The 21537-nt window shown below is 32.3% G+C and overlaps 1 protein-coding gene across 2 annotated transcripts in view; it reads right to left on the reverse strand.

Moving 5' to 3' along the window:
* Nucleotides 1–21537, reverse strand: part of LOC118186703 (phospholipid-transporting ATPase ABCA3-like) — a 169668-nt gene that overhangs the window by 47921 nt on the left and 100210 nt on the right. For both annotated transcript variants that reach the window (XM_085820732.1, XM_085820733.1), the window contains 5 exons: nucleotides 18967–19121; nucleotides 16205–16360; nucleotides 12111–12321; nucleotides 8326–8575; nucleotides 1762–1841 (listed from right to left, as the gene is read on the reverse strand). In XM_085820732.1, the coding sequence (XP_085676858.1) occupies nucleotides 1762–1841; nucleotides 8326–8575; nucleotides 12111–12321; nucleotides 16205–16360; nucleotides 18967–19121 (852 nt within the window). The remainder of the gene's footprint in view (nucleotides 1–1761; nucleotides 1842–8325; nucleotides 8576–12110; nucleotides 12322–16204; nucleotides 16361–18966; nucleotides 19122–21537) is intronic.

Below are 21537 nucleotides of genomic sequence, written 5' to 3' on the forward strand. Positions count from 1 at the left end.
AATAGACTCTTTCTTGCATCGACCTCTTTCAAAAGAATGTTCCAAAGGAAAGTTTTCTTCATCGATCCCCTTAAGTTTTCTCCAAAATATAGAGCATTCATAATACATATAATAGCTTATAAATAACTTAAATATAACAATTTGATTAAGAATATGAACGAAAGTTTTGGAAAAAAATGGTTTATTTGTTTTCTATTTTATTATTTTTTACACCATATATAATTTTTAATTTTACAAATACATTAAGTTTCTAGAATTACTTTAGAAATTTTATATTTCTCTTTCAATTAATTCAATTAGTTCTGACTTCGCGGCAAAGCAAAAATGCACAAAAACTCAAAATATCTTTATTAAAAATTGAAAGATATAGAAAGACATAAAACACTAAATCCAGTTAAAACAATTAAAAAATTACAATTAAAATTAGAGATTCTACGGAAAAACAAGCAATTCGGCTAACAGATTTTTGAGTACACAAAAATAAAAATTTCCTTTTGATCCCACTCTGCAAAAAGACACGGAAGGTGCAGAAAGACTTAATTTACTATTCTGCTAAGTTTCAAATGTAAACGAGTATGGCTGCTATGGTAAGAAAAATTAGGCTTAGCCGCACTTTAACAACTTTTAAATTCTTGATAATTCTACAACTATTCTATGCAGATTCGCTAAAGGCGTAAAACCCTTACTTGCAAGATAAGAACAACATAATTCAATCATTTTTAAATAAAAAAATGCGCAATTTACCAACATATAAGTATAAAAACTGAGCTCAGTGAGACGAGTTACAGAGTGGGTATATATATATATATTTAGTGCGGCCGATTGCAACCAAAAAAGGAGAGGTGCACAGCTACATGTTATAGCAGTCCTATTTACAAAATTTCAACGTTCTAAAGCTACTCGTTTTCGAATTTTTGAATTATGCGTGATATACAGATACATACGTACGTACGTACGTGCAGACGCCACGAAAAAAAATCTCTTCTTAATCCATTTTAAAACAGTTTTATAATTCATTTGGGGAAAAGAGTCCTTTATTCTGTCCTTACGTACAGATATCACGCATTGTCACGTCAGATGTCAGGTTGTTAAATTACATTCGATAGCGGTTAAAATAGATATTTTCTTTGAAATATGATACCAGGAATTTTTCATGATTACAATACTTTCTTTACTTCTTACAAGGAATTAAATATCAATAAACAACGAAATATAATCTAAACCATTAAAATCTACTTTCATCGTGTTAGGTATAATACTGCTGAAAATTTATAAGAATTATAAATAAGATATATTACACATCACATGACCTCGTATCATAAATTAGAACAATATATGCAATGAAAACAAATATATAATGTGGGTTTAAAAAGAAACGGATCACCAGGAAATTAAAAATCCCGAGATTCGTATCTCTAAAATATAGAAATGTTCTTATTAATTATTAAAATCCTGTAGTTATTTATAATTAACAACTAGATGTATTAAAAATTAAATGTCTTTCAAATTACATCAGCCATGAAAAATTACATGAATGCTTTGTATGCACAATTTTCAAAATAGCGGAAAGACGAAAATAGCATTGATAAATACTAAAAAGATACATTATTTTAGAGCCCATTGCATTTTTTTGGGCACAAGATGTCTTACTGCTAGTTTTAAATATTAAAGTATCAATATTAATTTCACATACTGTTTTATAATCAATAAAGTTTATCTAATACATGAAAGACATCTACAATAATGCAAATATAAAATTACCTTCAGAATTCAGTACAGCTGTATCTTTTAAATCCTTATTTTCTTGTATTTTGAGCTCTTTATCAGAAAGATTCGCTATACTAAAATAAAAAATAATAACTGCAAAGTATTAAACCGAACTTCTAATATGAAACTATACTTAAAGAGTGTGGGGCAAATAAAAGTGGACCGGAGAATAGAGTTACTCATTTGTTTTCCAAGTCACTTTTATTTGTCCCAACCTATAAAATTAATTTAAAGATTATACATAAAGATCATACATTATAAAAAGGACATAAGAATAGAAGCACTAACAAAGACAAAATATAAGACAACTAAATTAATTTTACAGATTCATTCTAATATAAAAATGAAATCATTAAAATTTCAAATGCATGGGACATATCGAACATGCGGTGATCAGCATCGGCTACCATGAAAAAAAAAATATCACTACTATATAAAGTATAGAGCAGACCTTGGGATGGCATATTCGGTTGCTGTAGTCAAAGCAACTGTAATTCGTTGCCGAAATTCAAGCGACAATAGCCGCTGGTGATCTCTATCGTGCAAATGAGTCTAAATCATGGACCACACCTGTTCAATCACTGAGCAGTTTACTGAACATATAAAACAAAGTAGAATCAAAACCTGTCATATAGCCAGAAGTAACAGACATTGAGCGTAACGTGTGGCCGCCCCTCTAGGGTGCTGCTGAAAATATAGGGTTCAAGATGTCTCTATTTAGTGCTGATGCTTAATTTAATGCAATTAACGCTTTGCAATTTGAAGGATGGCCACATATGCGTACCAAGTAAGAACGGAACTCGTATCAAATCGCTCGTTATACTTCTTAGTGCTGGATCGATATGACGACGTATAAGATTCCATCAAACGCTCTCCACAGAAGCACCATATGCGCAAACTTCCATGATGACGTTGCACGCAGGAGGAGTATTTGTTTGCTAAGACGATGTTATACCATTCACGCGTCCATGTTCATTGTTGAGTGCACCACTATAGCCACAGAAAGCTGTACTGTACCTGTACTGTAGCTGTAAAAGCAGAAAGAAGCAATAGTCGCCGTGAAAATAGTCCGTGATCTTCAAGCTAATATTTCGCTGTACATACAACACACATCGTAGTTTTTCTGATATGCGCCATGGCGCAGTTGTTCAAGATGGCTGCTTTTTTCTAAGGCGTCGAAGTAATTTGCGTCTTTTTTTGCGTCGAAGTAATTATGAGCTTGCCTATCTATCTACTATTCCTAGGCCCATAAATTCCATAATCACACGACAATATCTGATTTTGAACAACACAAGCAGCAGTTTGCCAGCATGATAACTGGTAATCATAATATTCTATTATACTCTTGCCATCAAATTCATACACATGCTGCTGTATATACCGTCCGATTAAAGCTCTACATTCATATTCAAACATACAAGTAGCAATCACGTAGGAAAACCCAGTCTCATTTCTTTTCTCTACTGAATCTAGGTTACGCTGCAAGCGCCATTGTTTGCTTATGTAATGTATTATAAATCATTTTCATATCTCATATAAGCTATCTATTAGGCAAATTTCACATTCGTCTAATATATGATAACTATTATACAAATTTTACACTCAGATCTTTGCTTCTTGAATTATTCTACAATACTTGTAGCCAGCTGTAAGCCAATCTGTCTAACCGTTTCGAACTTTGAACGCGCATGGTTCAACAAAGATGTGCCAAGCGCTGCATTATCCAATAGAAGTTTTTTAAAAGCGCTTTAAGAGTTAATAATCATTGATAACCGCAATGTAAATTACAAAATAATTGCTTTGTTTAATTTTAATAACGTTAAAATACGTGATAACAATCTGCCTAAGAGAAGGAATACCTTCGAGGAGAACCTTCTATAAGAAGCTACTCGTATTCATGTTACCGACACTAAAATCTGGCCATGAACTGAACTATTTCCTCGTATTTGAATCCGGGTTCGACTGTTTTCGTAAATCGTACTGTCACCTGTACGGTGACTAAGGCTCTTTATGACAGACACAATATTGTACTCCTTGCTACGAATAAAATTCGTAGGTTTGTTCTGACTAGATCAGACAAGTAAGCTTACTCACAACTACTTGTGTTCAGTGTTCTTATTCACTCGGTAAATGGTGGACACATTTCTTTTTTCCAATGGCGGGCACTTGCCTATAACGGCATTGGCCCCTACTAAAGCCGTGAAGGTCATTTTATTGCGGTGGCACCTAATAGGCGGCCACCGTTACCTACTATGAAGGAGCAGACAATTTTACATCCATGCCTTCTCCGGGATTCGAACCCGGGCCCTTTGGTATCGCAGTCAGGCTCCCCTAACCACTATACCCTCTAGGCGGCTGGTTGACGCTTATAATTGTTACATTTCATACATTTTTCAATACCTGAGTGTTGTTCTTTACGGTAAATTTACGAAAATTACCGTAAATTCTCTACGAAAAGTAACACATTCAAGAAATTACAACATAATTTTAGAGCTAAATATGTTAAAATATAAATCTGGCAAAGTAATGATTATTTAATAACTTTAAAATATATAACATGTTAAACTATGACATTTATCGTGGTTTTCATTCGTAGCAAGTATAGTTTTGTCGTATAAAAATCGATTCAAGATCGCACGATCGCTTTAAGGTGTATCTCATTTGCTTTCAGAACCTACGATTTATGCTTTAAAGAGCTGTTGTATATTAACCCAACCTCTGTTTTTTAAAAATGTATAATTTTTTGGGATTAAAATACGAAGAACCTTCAGGTTGAAATTGTGTATTTGTTCCCAGCTTCCGAACTGACGTAAGTGGCTTTTACTTTCATTAACCCTGGTTCTGACGTGTCTTATAAAATGTACACCTTGGACAAACATATACCCACAAAAAAGGGGTATAATTGTATATCTTCCGTTCTTCTGAGCCGACTGACAATATTTAATTTGTGTTTTTTATGTATCAAAAACGTGATTTTTAGTATATATTAGAGTTATATACTCGTACTATAGCACTGCTCTAACATAGGTATTTTTACACAATATCGTATTTGTTCTCATATGGCATACCGATTTCTCTTCATTTTTCAATTCTAACATTCAAATTATGCCCGAATATTAAGTTTTGTAAAATTCGGCGAGAAACATACGCAGAAATTTAAAAATTTATCTTGGAGGACTTTTTTAAATTTGTGCCAAGAATAATTCACTTAGTGAGATTCTTAATTTGTAGCAATATACTTTCCTTTCCCTATTTTCATCGGGCACGGGCGGAAAAAATGTACATCGTTTATTCTTTCAAATAACTTAAAAAGTGCATAAAATATATTTGGCGTTATTATAGTTTATAAGAAATATGCCAAACTTCAAAACTCGCCAATTTATAAATTCATGTATATCTTCCGAAATTTTGATAAACTCTTAATTCTTTTCAGATATCTACTTTAAGAAGATGGCAAACATTTTTACAAGTTATAATGCAAAAATACTTTTCGAGAAATTTATATAAATTACTAAAAAATACCAATTTTAAAAACAAATCAGGAAATAGCTGTGCATTTTCTTTGGATTGAGCTTTAATTTCGAATTCTGAAAGAAAGAATCAAGTACGTTTAATAAAAAGAGAGGTATTAATAAATATATAACAAATTCAATTAACATACAGAAGCTAACTTACAAAACTTGGCACTTTGGCATCATTAGAGTAGTACTACCGAAATATGGAAAAAAAATCAGTATGTCATTCGGAGAAAAGTCCGATTTTGTTTTAGAATACCTAGGTTAGAACAATGCTGTTTATTCTAAGTCGAGCTTTCGAGACATAAAAAACACATGTTAAACTTTGTCAATTCTCCAGCAGAATAGAAGATTTTAAAGCTGCCCCATCTTTTTTTTTTTTTGTCCAAGTACCTATATTCCTATCAATATACAACCGTAAAAATTACATCAATTCTTCGCAGAAGCATCGGTATACCTCCTACCGTGAATGGTTGAATTATATATTTTAATAATTCATTACATGACACATCTTTCGAATTTTAACATAAATCTAAAATACATTTTTTTATCTTGAAATAGCTTCATTTTTTAAGAAACACATCATGAAATTTCAATTTTATTTTATTTTACAGTTTTGCATTTTACAGGAATTTATTCAATCAATAACATCATACAGAGAAATTCATGAATATCTAAGTGAAGTTTTCGTCCCTTAGTATATTGATTAATTATGGAAGTCTGGATACGTTAGGATCAGATAAAGTTTTGAGAGGCCTATTGTATAATTACTTCCCTTTGTAATGTTCAGCCTTGATAAAAGTATTACCTTAAATATAAAGTTTATTTCTTTTCGTAGTAAATGTTTAATTAGGCATGTAAAATCCAAAGGAAAAATGTAGATTAAGTTATTGTCTGATGTCAGTATTCTTTATGCTCAGACTTTTGAACCGCATGTAAAATCTAAAGGAAGAATGCAGGAGTAAGTTATTGTCAATATTGTTTATGCTCAGGCTTCTGAACTATAGTACTAATGCTACATAGTATAAGTATAATAGAAAGTTATTTTTAGAGCATAACTGAACCCACTAGTTAAAACATTTTGTTGAAACGGTATAAGCGGATTATGATTCTTTAATCAGTTATTTAAGGACACCCAACAAATAAATTTGTAATATCAGCTAAACTTCTGGAGAACAAGTTTTCCAAATGTCAAGACATGAAGTCAAGTCAAGACATATTTATGTTGAGGGTATATGTAAGATTAGAAAAGTAATTGTTTTAATTGTTTGTATTTATTGACAACATATTATATTTTATCTCAATGTTACCAGTTTTTTAATCTCTTAATCACAATGTCATGACAATCGATTACAGTTGGAGCTCGCTATGACAACCGCCCGTGATAGCGACCATTCTATTTCAACGATTAGTATAATTAGTGTAACTAATGAATGTATATTAAATCAGTTTTTTTTTATAGCGACCACTCGTTAAAGACATTTTCCTGAAGAGCAAGAAGGCTTATTATAAAGAGCGTCAACTGCATTTCTTGTTAAGTATATCACTATCAAATATTCTTCTGAATTAATTTTGCTTTAATATAATATCAATTTCGCAAAAGAATTCCTTTGGCTAATTACTTCAACCTCGTGTGAATGCTAAAAATATAAAAACATTTTAAGAGATCAAATAATCATTGCCATTTAATACAAGTGATAGACGCAATAAAACAATCAATTTTGCAAACATCTACAAACATTTAAACACCTTCCGCTGAAGTCAGTAAAAGAGGAATCATTGGGAAGAAAATGCTCTCCTAAAAATGAACATATATTAAGACACAATAACACGCTGAATAAATACTAATTCAGAAGTCAAACAACAAAAATCAGCGTTATACCTACAAAATTTTCACAGGACTAGTTTCGATGGTTTTACCGAACCATCATCTTCAGCTGCAAAACCGCAAATGAACAAGACAAGAAATAATGATAGGTAAGATAAGAAAGCCTGGACAAGAATAAGCAAGTGGCGCCATCTGTTGGCGAAACCAGAACTAAAACATAATTTCTCTAAAAGCCGAAGGCAAATTTGGATTGGAATTAGGATCGTTAACTAGAACAGAAAGATTTTTATGAATGTGAAATGCCTCTAGAAAATCCAGTTCTCCAATGGAAGATGTTTTTTGAATAATTTTGGCAGCAGAAAAATTGAAAGTGTGAGTTTCGGACCAACAATGTTGAGCAACAGAAGACTTCTGTGTTTCCTTTTTTCTAACATATGCCTCATGTTCTTTGACATTCTAACATATGCCTCATGTTCCTTGACTCTTATTTTAGGAGATTATAAAAGTTCTGTTGTCATTCCCTTCTTTCCATCAATTAGCTATAAAGTTGCACATATTTTGCAGAAATTTAACTTTCGGGTTGTTTATTCTCCCATCAATAAAATTCCTACTTCTATACTCAAGGACCCCATTCCGGATATGAATTCCTGGGGTATTTATAGGATTCCTTGCCAGTGTGGTTTAATTTACATTGGCCAAACTAAGAGACCTTAAAATTTCGCGTCAAAGAACATGAGGCATATGTTAGAAAAAAGGAAACACAGAAGTCTTCTGTTGCTCAACATTGTTGGTCCGAAACTCACACTTTCAATTTTTCTGCTGCCAAAATTATTCAAAAAACATCTTCCATTGGAGAACTGGATTTTCTAGAGGCATTTCACATTCATAAAAATCTTTCTGTTCTAGTTAACGATCCTAATTCCAATCCAAATTTGCCTTCGGCTTTTAGAGAAATTATGTTTTAGTTCTGGTTTCGCCAACAGATGGCGCCACTTGCTTATTCTTGTCCAGGCTTTCTTATCTTACCTATCATTATTTCTTGTCTTGTTCATTTGCGGTTTTGCAGCTGAAGATGATGGTTCGGTAAAACCATCGAAACTAGTCCTGTGAAAATTTTGTAGGTATAACGCTGATTTTTGTTGTTTGACTTCTGAATTAGTATGAACATATATGTTTATTGCAACTTTTTTTACCAGATAATATCAGTATACTCACTTTAGATAAACATCTTCTAGTGTTGTAGCTGTTATTTTGCAGCTGGTAAAGCCAAAATCGTCTTTATGACTTTCTAAATTGCCAAATAAGTCTCTGTAAGATACACCACCATCAAATGGCAAATAAAAAATCATTTCATTTTCTGTGTCTAATTCCATATTAGATCCAGGTGCATATTCTCGTAATAATCCAGTTAACGTATCCAGATCGAAATTTTCAGCTTTCGTGATATACAAATGGTATCCAGCTCCTAGAATAATTTTTTAATGCAAATAATTTTACCTTTCTGTGAGTGAAATAAATGTTCAAAAAAGTTACAATAGAAATATTATGTTAACTGCAAAATTCTTAATGTCTATTTCCATTGTTAAGAAGTAAAAATTAAGAATTTTGTATATAATACAGCAGCACAAAACACGTAATTCTTAAGTTAATAAATATGATGCAGTTAAAAAAAATTTGCAATCAATTAGTTAATTTAAAAATTTGACATTAGAGTTAGAAACATTCAGGCACGTAACAAACTATTTGGAACAAACTTTCATGCAGTGTATAAAAATGTAAGAAACTAGAATGAAGTGAAGTTTTGTTTTAAATTTTAAAACAGATAGATATCAAAAACTGCTATGCATATGAATTTTAAGATTGCAACTCTGACTAACGAAAGTAAAGTTTGCGAGAAAAAAAAATATAAAAAGAATTATAATTTGAACAAGGAAATGACCATTAGTTAGAAAATATGTTCACCAAAGAGTTCACTTAAGTTCACTTAATTATTAATTATTGTTACTTTATAGATATTATTCCTAGTATCAACAGTGACATCAGCATATTGGATAATATACATCAGAAGGGTGAAGGAAAAAAATAGCAAAGAGAAAAAAATGGCGAAGAAAAAAGAAGGGAAGGCAACATTTGTGTGGCGTAAAAATATTGCGGCAGCTAGTGTCATTCTAAAAATAATAATTACTTATTTTCTTATTTAGCAAAAAAAGGAACACTCGAAAAAAGAACTTAAATAAACTTACATTTAGTTCTTTTGTCAGCCCCCATTCGGAGCTACTAATAAAATGATTGCAACCTCAAGACCAGTTGAGATTACAAATAATATGACAAATATAATATATAATTAAATATGTCAAGTATAAAATATAAAGATTATGTTTAAAATATGCATATTTCACGCAAAAAGAATAAAAATAAATTGGCATTTCTATTTTAAACCTCTGCTGTGTTTACGTTCACAATTTATGCAACTGACATTACGATGACATGATCGAAAATCAAAGACAATTTTTAAAAGATCATTGAGCAGTCAATAAATTTTAGTTCTGCCGTATGCTCGACGAGTTAATACCAACACTAAGCAGTCAAAAATATTTAATTCTCTTTGTGCACTGGACGAGTTAACAACAATATTAACACATCAAAAACATTATTCGAGACAGATCATTGGAGACTGAAAGCAAGGGTTGGACGTTGGACAAGATACAGCTATGTTTGTTGGCCATTTAAGGCTTTATACGATTCCTTAGAGAATGGGAAGCTTACTAGTATTTACTAAAAATTTAAATATATAAAGCAACAAAATGAAATCTGAAATAAAAATGACTAACTTCTTTTACTAGTAATTGCGAGAAATACTGAAATTACTTAAACTGTAGTATTTGCATTTAAATTGTACACATTGTTCCGTCTCGGTTAGAATATTTCTGTCTATTTGTACTGTCTTAACGTTTGCAGCGCCACGCAATGTTAGTGGCGAGAGCCCAGTACTAATCAGTAAGCGATAGGAATGCACTCGGTCCACACCGAGTATCCGTTCCTCTGCCCGAACAAAGCGGCAGTCAATTGTTAATTGTTCCTTACTCACTCCTTGTCCGTTTAAGCGGCATTATTTTGCTTGAAAGAAAATAAATGTTGTTAAGTTTCTCAACTTATGAATTAATATACAGTCCACAACTACCAGTTGCTATCAACTCACAACAAAGTTTATTTTTACTTTGATGGAGGAGAACTGGAATGTGAAATTGAAAGCAAAATCCATTTTCCAAATATGATATAAACAAATTTAAGTTTATTAGAAATGGAAAGTGATTAAGTCTGAAGCAAATATAAATCATGCAAAATTCTGAGGCAAAGGAACCTCACATGTTTTTAAACGCTGCTGTAATTCAACATAATCAACATGTAGAGACATTAGGTATTTTTTTGGAAGCAGGAAAGATGAAAAATATGCAACGCCTTCGCCGGGAATCGAACCACGGACCTCTCAATTACGCGCTGAGTGTGCAGCCCACCCCACCACGAAGGCATGCCAACAAGGCGGGAGATATACCTTATAAGTATATTAATACAGTTATCTACTTGACGACCCATGTATTCAGTAATACGATTAAACTTAAACACATTCAAAACACAAAGTATCATCTGATAAAAACAAAAATTGCTCAAACTGAATCTGAGAAATGCCATCCTAGTTTCAGATGTCCAAATGACTCCGCCAACCTTCTTAAAAAAGAAAATGAAACAAAAGAAGAGCATTCATCGTACATACAGTATCTCTTCAAATGAAAAGCTACGCATAGTTATAAAAATATTTCTTAAGCATCTAATGTACCATAAATTAGGATTCTTCTGCAAATTATACATCAAATTAATTTGTTATGGTGCGAAACAGATGGCTGAATTCCATTTATTGTCATATCAGACGTCAACACTGGTTAATGATTTTTAAAGATCAAGCATTAGCTTCTTGAAGTAGAAAAGATTAAAAAAAAAAAAAAAAAAAATTAAAGCACATATTTATGACCAACAACAGATAATTAAACCGTTAAATCATATACTTCTTTGCAGAGATGTATATACCTTTTCTTACAAACCCAATGGTCTGAAACTTCAGCTAATGCTAGTGAAAAAATCTTCGGAAACTTTGTATTATAAATGGGCTAACAGTCTTAGGTCTTACCTCCCCCCCAAAAAAGGTATAATAGCCTGGTGAGTATTTAAACATTATCATTTTAAGAATTCGTACGTGGGTTCTACTTTTTAAAGGGAAAGAAAACTCGCCTGTAATCATCTTCTGGTAAAATCTCCCTTGCTTGGTATATATACACCTCAAACCACTTATAAAACGTGTTGGCTAAGAAACAATTACTGAAATTATTTCATTATATTACATATACTAAAACTACAATCAGAGCTTAAAATTTCAGATTGCAAGACACCCTTAAAACCACCTTGAGCATGTCTTTTAATAGCATCTTAAAAGCATCATACCCGATAAGCACAGCAGACTTCCAATTTACATTTTAAAAAATTTAAAGAGAAAAAGGAGAGATAGAAATTGTGAATAGAAAGCTTTGAGCGTATGTAAAAAATTTGTCTTTGCCTGAAAATTTAAAAGGTCTCAAAAACTAAAACTTATTATCCATGGATATGCTGAAGCAGGCACAGCGATAATTTAATTACCGTCTCGATGCTTTTCATATAGCTGAAGTACGCTGCACACCTTTCTTAAAAAGTAAAACTTGGACAATTATCCTTCCCCTTTAAGTGCCATTTTTTACTTTGCATTTGAAAACTTTAAAAATCCAAGCCATTTGAAATCGGGCCATTTGTTTTCGTATCACTTAATAATATCATTCAAGTTATTATTACTGAAAACTTCATATTCCTGAATTTACAAACTTAATATTCGAAATTCTAAAACAATGACAGAGATTAATGAAAGACATCTTTAAAATAAGAGATAGTTAAAGACTTTAAATCTGAAATTTCATTACCAAACTTTCTCTTTAAAAATAACGGTGAGCCACAACATTGAATTTCTCCCTCGGTCATTATAGCCACTCGATCTCCTAAAATCTCTGCTTCTTCCATATAATGTGTTGTCAAGATAACAGTACGACCGGATCTTGAATCAAGAAGAGCATTCCAAACATTCTGCCGAGCTTCCACATCCATTCCTGAAGTTGGTTCATCTAAAATCAAAACCTGCAAAAATGAGAGAGAAACAATTATTCAAATATGCGATGAGTAGAGGTGTTCAAAACTAAAAACCAATTGCAAAAGTTAAACTTTGTCTAGGAATAACATCAAAATTATATTAAGCGTAATTAATTGTAATTGTGTTGTAATTTCAAAAACAAACTCATTGCAAAAACAAACGCATGTATTTGCTCGCAGATAAAACGAAAGCAAAAATTACTATACAATAAAAGTTAACTGTATCTATACAATTTTATATTATTGTTATAAATTATCAAATTATAATTATTTCAAATCATAGTAACATATCTCTTTAATCATAGCTCTACATATTTAAAAAAGGACACACATCATGATTTACAATTAAATGAAAAAGTACGAAAGTTTTAAGAAATACTTTCTTAGTTAATAACAAATGTCAATAGCTTTTTTTTTTTTTCAAAATCTTCTCGATTATTTATTCATGTTCAGTAGAGAAAATGGGCGATAGAAAATGGGCGTAGGACTAATTTTCCGCCTTTTCAGTTTTTGAATGCTGAAATGTTTTGCTTGCGTTTCGCAAAAAAAAAAAAAATTAATTAATCCAAAAATATGAAAAAGAGAGCTAAAATTATTCCTCATTCCTTCTTGCTCTCACAGTCCATTATGTAAATATACATTCACAAAATTTTCAAACGTGAGAAACACTTATCTGCAATGTTATCGCCATGCTATGATTTGTAGGGGATTTATATTTTAACGACATTTTTTTACGAAGATATTTTAAAACTGCGATGTTTTTGAATCGCTTTCTATTCGAAGGCGACATTTATACCACGATGTTTTAGCACGGCGATGTTTTCTTCTTGCATTTTTTTCTACCACGATGTTTTGTACGACAATGCTTTCATCCACCATGTTTCCGGAGGACACAAATACCTCTGTTAAGCGTGCAGCATTATAGACAGTTACAGTTTCTGATTGCAAACCTTCAATTACTTTTTCTATTTCTTTTAGATTTCGATAAAATACAAAAAAGGGATGAAAGAGAGAGAGAAGACACATTTTACTCATATGTTTACTTTCCAGTCTTCACAAAGAATGGGGCAGACTAACATGCTGGTTTGTTTAAAACGTTCAACAACATGTGTAACTGCTCCAAAAATAATACTAAAAGTGTGGTCATAAAACAAACCTCTAATCATGCATCTCGTTCAATGGCAAATTTTATCTCAAGAAATGAAGAAAAAGATTGATAATATCATACGTTTCATCTTCAAACATTCTGATTTAGTCTGCCTATGTTATTCGAAACCTACTTTACATTTCAGGTCTGCCACAGAAAAACTGTTTGCGACTGTGTTGCAGTCCATACTAAGTTAGTGGTCTTTTCAAAGTTTATTATGTCGCAATAAGAGCACTAAAAGCTATAACAGTCAAAGCAGACACTACAGAAATATTAATGTCGGCAGCATGGTACCTTTAAGGCAAATTTTAATCTATGCAACTTATTAAAAGAAACTTAAATTATACGCGTTAGTTTCATATGTTGGATCCTAATTTTAATGTTAGAAAACAATATACTATACAGAACTGTGAAACCTGAGCAATTACGAGAATAAATTAGTATTATTAATTTTTTCTTAATTCAGTTGGATTGCTTATAATACACAATTATCTATATGAGTCTTCAAGTGTTCCGAAGTTGAATCTTAATAATTCTAAGTTCCTTTTGCTTCCTTGAGCGAACTAAAAAGGAAGTATTGTAATCGGAAAAACTTCAGGCATCATATTTCAACGAAAATATACATTTTGACCGCTATCGAATGCAATTTAACGATATTTTTGTGTGACACCCGTACGTAAGAACACAATAAAGGACTCTTTTTCCCACAAAAAAATTATGAAACTGATTTAAAAGGAATTCTGAAGAAAAATTTTCGTGGCGTCTGTGCGTACGTACGTATGTACGTATTTCGCATAACTCAAAAACGAGTAGCCTCAGAACGCTGAAATTTAGTATATAGGATTGCTATAGCATGTAGATGTGCACCTGATTGAATTACTGTTGTTCTTATCTTACGGTTAAAGTTTTTATGCCTTTAGTTAACCTGCATGTAATATTTTTAGAATTATTAAAAATTTAAAAGTTGCTTAAATGCTGCTAAGCCTAATTATTTTTGCAATGGCGGTAACGTTTGTTCACATTTGAAACAGCAGAATAGTAGATTTGTTGCCAATCTAGAGAAAGTAAGCTCAGCAAAAACAAAGATAACGCCTTCTTTTATTATTGTGAATTAAATCATGCTTAATCCATTCTGGAATTTATTCGAAGAAATAAGTGTTAAGATTTACATCATAATTTTCAATACAGATATTTTGAATTTTTATGGATTTTTGCCTTGTCGCGAAGTGAAAACTGAATTAATTGAATGAGAAATACTGAATCGTCTGTGAAAAACAGTTTTTTTCTTTCTTTCTTTTTTGTATTTGTTGTTTGCTTAATTTCTTTTATACATCGTTTTAGATTTATTATAGTATTTGAATAGAACATGTGGCAACGATTAGATAATTCTTAAGATGATATAAACTTTGTGCATTCTGAGTTAAAAAATTAATGAAATGTAACGCTGTTAAGTGAACCTATGGCCAGAGTGTCGTTACGGTAAACAAATATAGTGAATTTTAAAGAGTCAAATCATTCTATTGTAGTTTTTACGCTATCGACGAAATAAATTTAATTAATTCCAATAACTTTAAATAGAAATGCAAGAAAAAGTGCGTATAATTTAATATTCCGTACAAGGAAGTCACGTGGTGTACACATCAGATATTTTTAAACGGAATTCGTAAATTTTCATAGCTAATTTGGCGCCCCGTTTATTTATTCACTTAAGGCTAATGCCTCCTTTCCGTCACCTATATCCCAGCTCTGGTGCAGTCAGTAGGCTTGAAGCGAGTCAGTAAACTCGAACATCTTGCTGGTCAAAATCATCCGAGGAAAACATCAGTATCCAGAAAAAATACTCGTCACTTCTTGCAAAAGAACCGTTTGGCAACTCTTAGACATCTAGCTTAGGACCTCTCAGCAGCTAATAGTATTCGAGTAATTACAGTTTACCAATGGCTTTTATGGGCGTGGTTATTATGCAACAAGACTACTGCAATGTGTCGATATTTCTGAGCTTCCCAGAGAAATTCTTTGGATTGCCTAACGAAAATCGTGGATAACAGACAACAATTTTTTCGATTTGTTAAAAATCGTATTTAATACCAGTGATTTTAGATGTCATTTGTGATAGAGCTGAGCTTCGGAAAGATGAAACATATTTTGCTAATTTCTCGTGCATAATTATCTTATACAGCCTTCTCTAATCAGAGCCTCTAAAAAAGTATAAAGTGTAATTCGTTCACGTAATTTGATACCTCTCCATTTCTTTATCTGGGATTTTTAGAAATTGTACATGTATAAAGAGACAATTACAGCACTGAACAATGGAAATTTCTGTTTTCAAATATTCTGAATAAAATTTAACCTCCTATGCTGGAAGAGCTTTAGTATCAGTTTATGAAAAATGACGTACATTTGAACAGAACTGGAAGAAGAAATGTATTGAAATGTCCTGCGCCAAACTAAAGATGCTTTTTTTTTTTTTTTTTTTTTTTTGCCTAATTTTAAATTTCCCATTCGTGTGTTTTTCTTCCAATATGATACTGAAAGGTACTCAAATTCTAGGTATTCTATTCTGATGCTTTGATCTGATTTTCGGCGACAAATAATTTTTGGCATAAAATGGATAAATACTTTTAAAACATCCTATATATTTAGTGCCAAACCTACAGAAAATATTTTTAAACTTGTCATTTTTTAATTGATAAGAATTCATTAAATGAAATGAGAAAAACATACTTTAGAATCTCCAATAACAGCAATGCCAAGGGAAAGCTTCCTCTTCATTCCAACAGACAGATTTTTTGCTAGCTCATTCCGTTTATCTTGAAGCTTCAACATGTTCACAACATTGGATGATTCATTATTGATATTACTCCATCTTACACCTTTCAACTAAAAAAGGATATCCTTAAGTCAGAAACAAAATTCATTTAAAATAAATATATATAAATATCAAATACAATTCAATATATTGTTTCAAAAAATTTTTCAGGAATAATATACGGCCTAAAAAAGTGGACATCCTTTGAAATTTGCATATTTTGCATATTTGTACCTTCATAGGGTACTTACGTATTAATGCACCCAACTTCGCTCAATATGGCGATTTTTTACAAAATAAAAGGTTAAAGCTACTTATAAGGTGCAAGCTGGTGGTTATAACGCCTTTTGTTTTAGAAAGATCCGAAACTATCGATATTTATCGTAAGTCGGTAAACATAAATATATGAAAAGAAAACATACTTTAACCATTTAAAATACAAATTTGAATTACTAAGTAAGAATTACGTAATACATAAAAACATATTTTTCTTTAATTGTTTCCCGGTCCCAGAAAAATTCTGTATTTCTGCAGAAATTTTATTGCAGTTTCTTCGATTGTTCGTAAATTCCACGAGCTCATAATCTTAAATTTAAAGCAAAAACTATCACAATCTTTTTCAGGAAAACTGTTTGAACTTGAAATGCAACAAAGAGGAAAGCATACGAAAATGGTGGCGTTGCTTGACTGAAATGATTGTTTTGAGCATGACTACCAGAAGAATGGTTATGCGTACGTTTGACAGAGTTTAGCATCTAAAAATTCTACAAATCTACAGAGTTCTACTAAGGTGGTTGCTTTAATACTTAAGTACCCTTCATAGAAATGTCATATTTAGCTTTGTCAAGCGCCATTTTAGTCACCGGTGACTGACAACTTTCCGTTCGAACCACACCAATGATTGGTGACTAAAAGCATACTTTCCGTTCGTACCACATCAGTCATCTGTGACTGACAGTATACTTTTAATTTCTACACATATCTCCGGCCGCCAGCATTGCGTTCAAGTATGATATCGCGGGCTAAACAAAAAGGAAGACCAAACAGGCTTGGCGGCTAACGTGTTAAATGTTACCATTTGAAAAGAATATCTTAAAAGAAAAATCAAGAAAATACAGTAGATGTCATTTAATGTGATTGTGGTTAATGTCGCTGTTCGGATATTGTTACGATTGCCATAGCTTCGCCCATTTGTATACGAAAACATCGAAAATAGATTGCTTATTGTGATCAATAAGTCAGTTAATGCTATCAAAAGACTATGAAAGAAATTTTTTATACTGGAGTAATGTCGTCAACTAAAGGATTAAATCGCCCAGTGAGGTCGAAATACAGGAATTAAAACGCCAACTGGCACAGCCATGACGTAATAAAAAAGATGAAGATAAGATGAAGTCACCAAGAATAAAATAAAAAAGATGAAGATAAGATGAAGTCACCAACATTAAAGTCTTCTAACTGCGTCTGAGAAAAAAAATAATAAAGTACTGTTTTAAGCATGCCAAACTTTTAACAATAATAAAATAAAAGAAGATGACGAATTAAAAACGTTTCCAACTAACATGAATTATGAAGAAGAATAACATTTGGATGGATACTGATGAAAAACTTCAAGATGAAGATTCAATTTCAGACACTACACTACGAAGGCATGCTAAGAAGCAAGGAGAAATACCTTATAAGGTAACCCAGCACAAATGTAACTATGTTAAGTTGAACTACAAGCACTATTTTCATATCAGTTCTCATTTTAAGAACAACTGAAACTGCAGTAGCTGTTATAGAATATGAGATAAAAGATGATTCCCGATGCAAGCGAAGGGCAATGTGTCTTCTCAGTTCGAAAGTACGAGCAATAAGCAAATGCTCGTATAAAGCAAATGATGAAACAATGATTCAATTTTAAGTTCAAATGTTTTGTTTACCTAATAAAATGCCAAATATAAAACACAGGAAATAGTACATTCATGAGTTATTTCCATATTTGCAGTCTTTTCTGTATTGATGTGTAAAGAAAATGGGTAGTGCAACGACTAAATTACAAGTACAAAAGATCTGTCTGCGGTTATAAAGGAAAAGAGTCAGTAACTAGCAAAGCAAGAAAAAGTAAAAAAAAATAATTGTAAAATATATCTCTCGATAATAAAGAATAAAATGTCTACGTATGAACACATTAAAAACTGAAAAGTTCATTGCATGTTTGTTCATTGCATCCATTGCCATTTCATTTTTCACTAGCAGCCTTGAACAGGGACTGTGATGAAGAAGTATTAGATATGTAGTTCGCATTGCTACTTACCTCGACGTACCTGCATTGCTTTAACATAATACAAATTTTTAACTAAGTATATTCGAATACGTTTGTCCACATTTAAGAAAATATAACATTTTCTATCAGCATTGTGTTATCGCAAGCCAAAAAACATTTACCATCCTAAAAATCGCGTTGAAAATCATACAAATACTTCCGCAGCAAGAATTAATGTCACAAAAACATGTCATTATAAACAAAATATTACTAAGCAATGTATTCAGTACTTTATCGGACAAGATAATGCCAGTTTGACAACAAATATTCTTATTACATTTACCGTGTCCAACTACTACTCTAAACGTTTCTTTGGACAATCAGTACATTTTGAAATATAAGTGTATTCTGAAATATTTATAATCTTACTGCAGCATATATCTTTAAATGCTCCTCAACAGTAAGAGAATCGTATAGTGCGTCATGTTGCGGGCAAACACCTAAACTTTTACGTGAATCTGCAGATTGCGTCAAAATATTCCATCCATGAATGTGAACTGTTCCACTTGAAGGAGGAAAGAGTCCTAGAAAAATTGAAAATTTTTTCAATTAGAAAGCATGATAAAAGAACTAAAACAATAGAAATATACTGACATACTTCATTGAAGCCAATTGTATTTTTTTTTGTTCATAATCACCGCAGATTTCCTTTCTCCTTGTATCCATTACAATAACGAATACAAACAAGGTGTCTAAGAAAACGTGCGATGATGCTATAACCGGTAAATAGGAACATTAAAAGAAATGAAAAGCTACTGGAATGGTTTATCGCTACCTTTGTTCTCAAATCCGGTTAGACAAATAGAATAACATGACTTATTCTAAGATATACTTTCTCTGTCTGTAGACCGCCAGACATGAAACCTTTAATTTCTTCTAACGGGATTGTGTGACATTGGCTGCCTACAGGAGTACTTACTATTATAGAGGGATGCACTGTATTCATTTAGCCTTCGAAATGGAACAATTCTTAAAGTGTCAAGAGATCCATAAGTGAAGATGCTGCGCAGCTCTCATTGACATGAATAGTCGACAAATTTAGTATATACTATAAGATATACAGTGATGGCCAAAATTGTGGACACTTTTGGAAATTTTTATGTTTTTGAACTTTGTATGATTATAGAAAACTTTACGTTTCACAAAATGCAAACTTGTATATATCATTTTAAAGAGAATTTATTACTGAATTCAATACAAAACACAAAATTCAAATATTTGCAATACAAAAAAAGTTAAACGATAATAGTTATCGATATACATTAGATAGTGATGATTGCGGTGAGTTATCAGTACTTAGTAGGGTACGCTTTATTTTTGATTAAAGCTTCACATCGACATTTCATTGGACTGAAAAGAGTTTTAAGCTCTTTTTTCGTTGCGCCTCATTCGGACAAGAGTTTTCAAACGGTTCCACAAATTTTCGACAGGAATGAGGTCAGGACTGTTTCCTGGCCATGACAACAATTTAATGCTCTTACCAATGTACGAAACCACTCTTTCGATATTTTGGCCGCGTGGCAAGGAGCAGAATCCTGCTGAAAAATAAACGAAGCATTGTTGGGAAAGAGATCTCTGATGGAAGGTAGAAATTTTGGTTCTAGAATAGTGTCAATGTATTTTCTGGTATTCAGTGTCCCATCGATGACATGAAGGCGACCAATACCATCTGCTGACACGCATGACCAAATCATAACACTAACTGGGTTCTTCACAGTTGCTTGAATGCAGTCAGGATGTAGCTCTTCTCTTATTCTACGTTTTACATATTTTCGCCCATCACTACCGAATAACGATATCTTAGTTTCATCACTCCATATATCCCACAAGCGGCCGAGCGGTAAAGTCGCTGAACACTGGTAGTTCGGTCCGAGGTTCGAATCCCGCGAACGGGCTGGCTGCATGAGTGTTTTCGTGGTTTTCCTTATGTGTAACGTGTATGCGAGCCAGTTTCCCTTAGAAAGTCCTCCCCGAAGGCATCCTTTCCCTTAGGCAGATAGCCCTAGTGTGCTTTGGCATAATTAAATACACACATACAACACACTCATCACTCCATATAACTTGTGGCCACTGAATCATCTGTCCAATTAATGTGTTCCTTTGCCCACTGTAGCCTTTTTTTTTCGTTGCTGAAAATTAAGATAAGGCTTTTTTCGTGGAATTCTACCTCTCAGTCCAACATCTGTTAATCTTCTTCTGATTGTTCTTGAACTGAAAGAAACACCAGCATCATTCAGATCACTTCTGATTGCCGCTGATGACATTTTTCTATCTTGGAGACATAGTCTTTTCATTCTTCTGTCATCAATAGATGTGGTGCACCCTTTTCGGCCTTTTCCTTCTTTGTTTTTTATTGAATTTGTCTCCTGATATCATAAACAATACTTTCAGACTCCAGATGTAGTAACTGAACCACCCACCTGTCTTGTAATTTCAGCATAGGAAAGACCACTTTCTCGTAACACAATAATATTACATCTCTTTCTAGGTGTCCAATCTACTCTTTTATTTGATGTCATTGCTTCTTGACTAAATATTAAAAATTTTTACAAAAATTCCTACTTGTAATTGCAGTGTATAAGAAACAGGTCCTCCTTCTACAGAACAAAGCGAAATAATGAATTGTTTCAAGTGTAAACATGATGTCAGCTTCTACTGGCAGTTACTAACGTTTGATTGGTTTCTCAGAACAAGAATAGTGATTGGCCAGGAAAGCTAGACATTACAAACCGCTTCATAACTGTGTTTTTTATTTATATTAAAGTACATATAACTTTTTTTGTATTGCAAATAACTGAATTTTGTGTCTTGTATTGAATTCAGTAATAAATTCTCTTTAAAATGATATATACAAGTTTGCGTTTTGCGAAACGTAACATTTTCTATATGTATACAAAGTTCAAAAACATAAAAATTTCCAAAAGTGTTTACAATTTTGGC

This window comes from Stegodyphus dumicola, chromosome 7, assembly GCF_044657685.1.
Source record: "Stegodyphus dumicola isolate Sdum_Otavi_A_Nest chromosome 7, ASM4465768v1".
Taxonomy (NCBI): Eukaryota; Metazoa; Arthropoda; class Arachnida; order Araneae; family Eresidae; genus Stegodyphus; species Stegodyphus dumicola.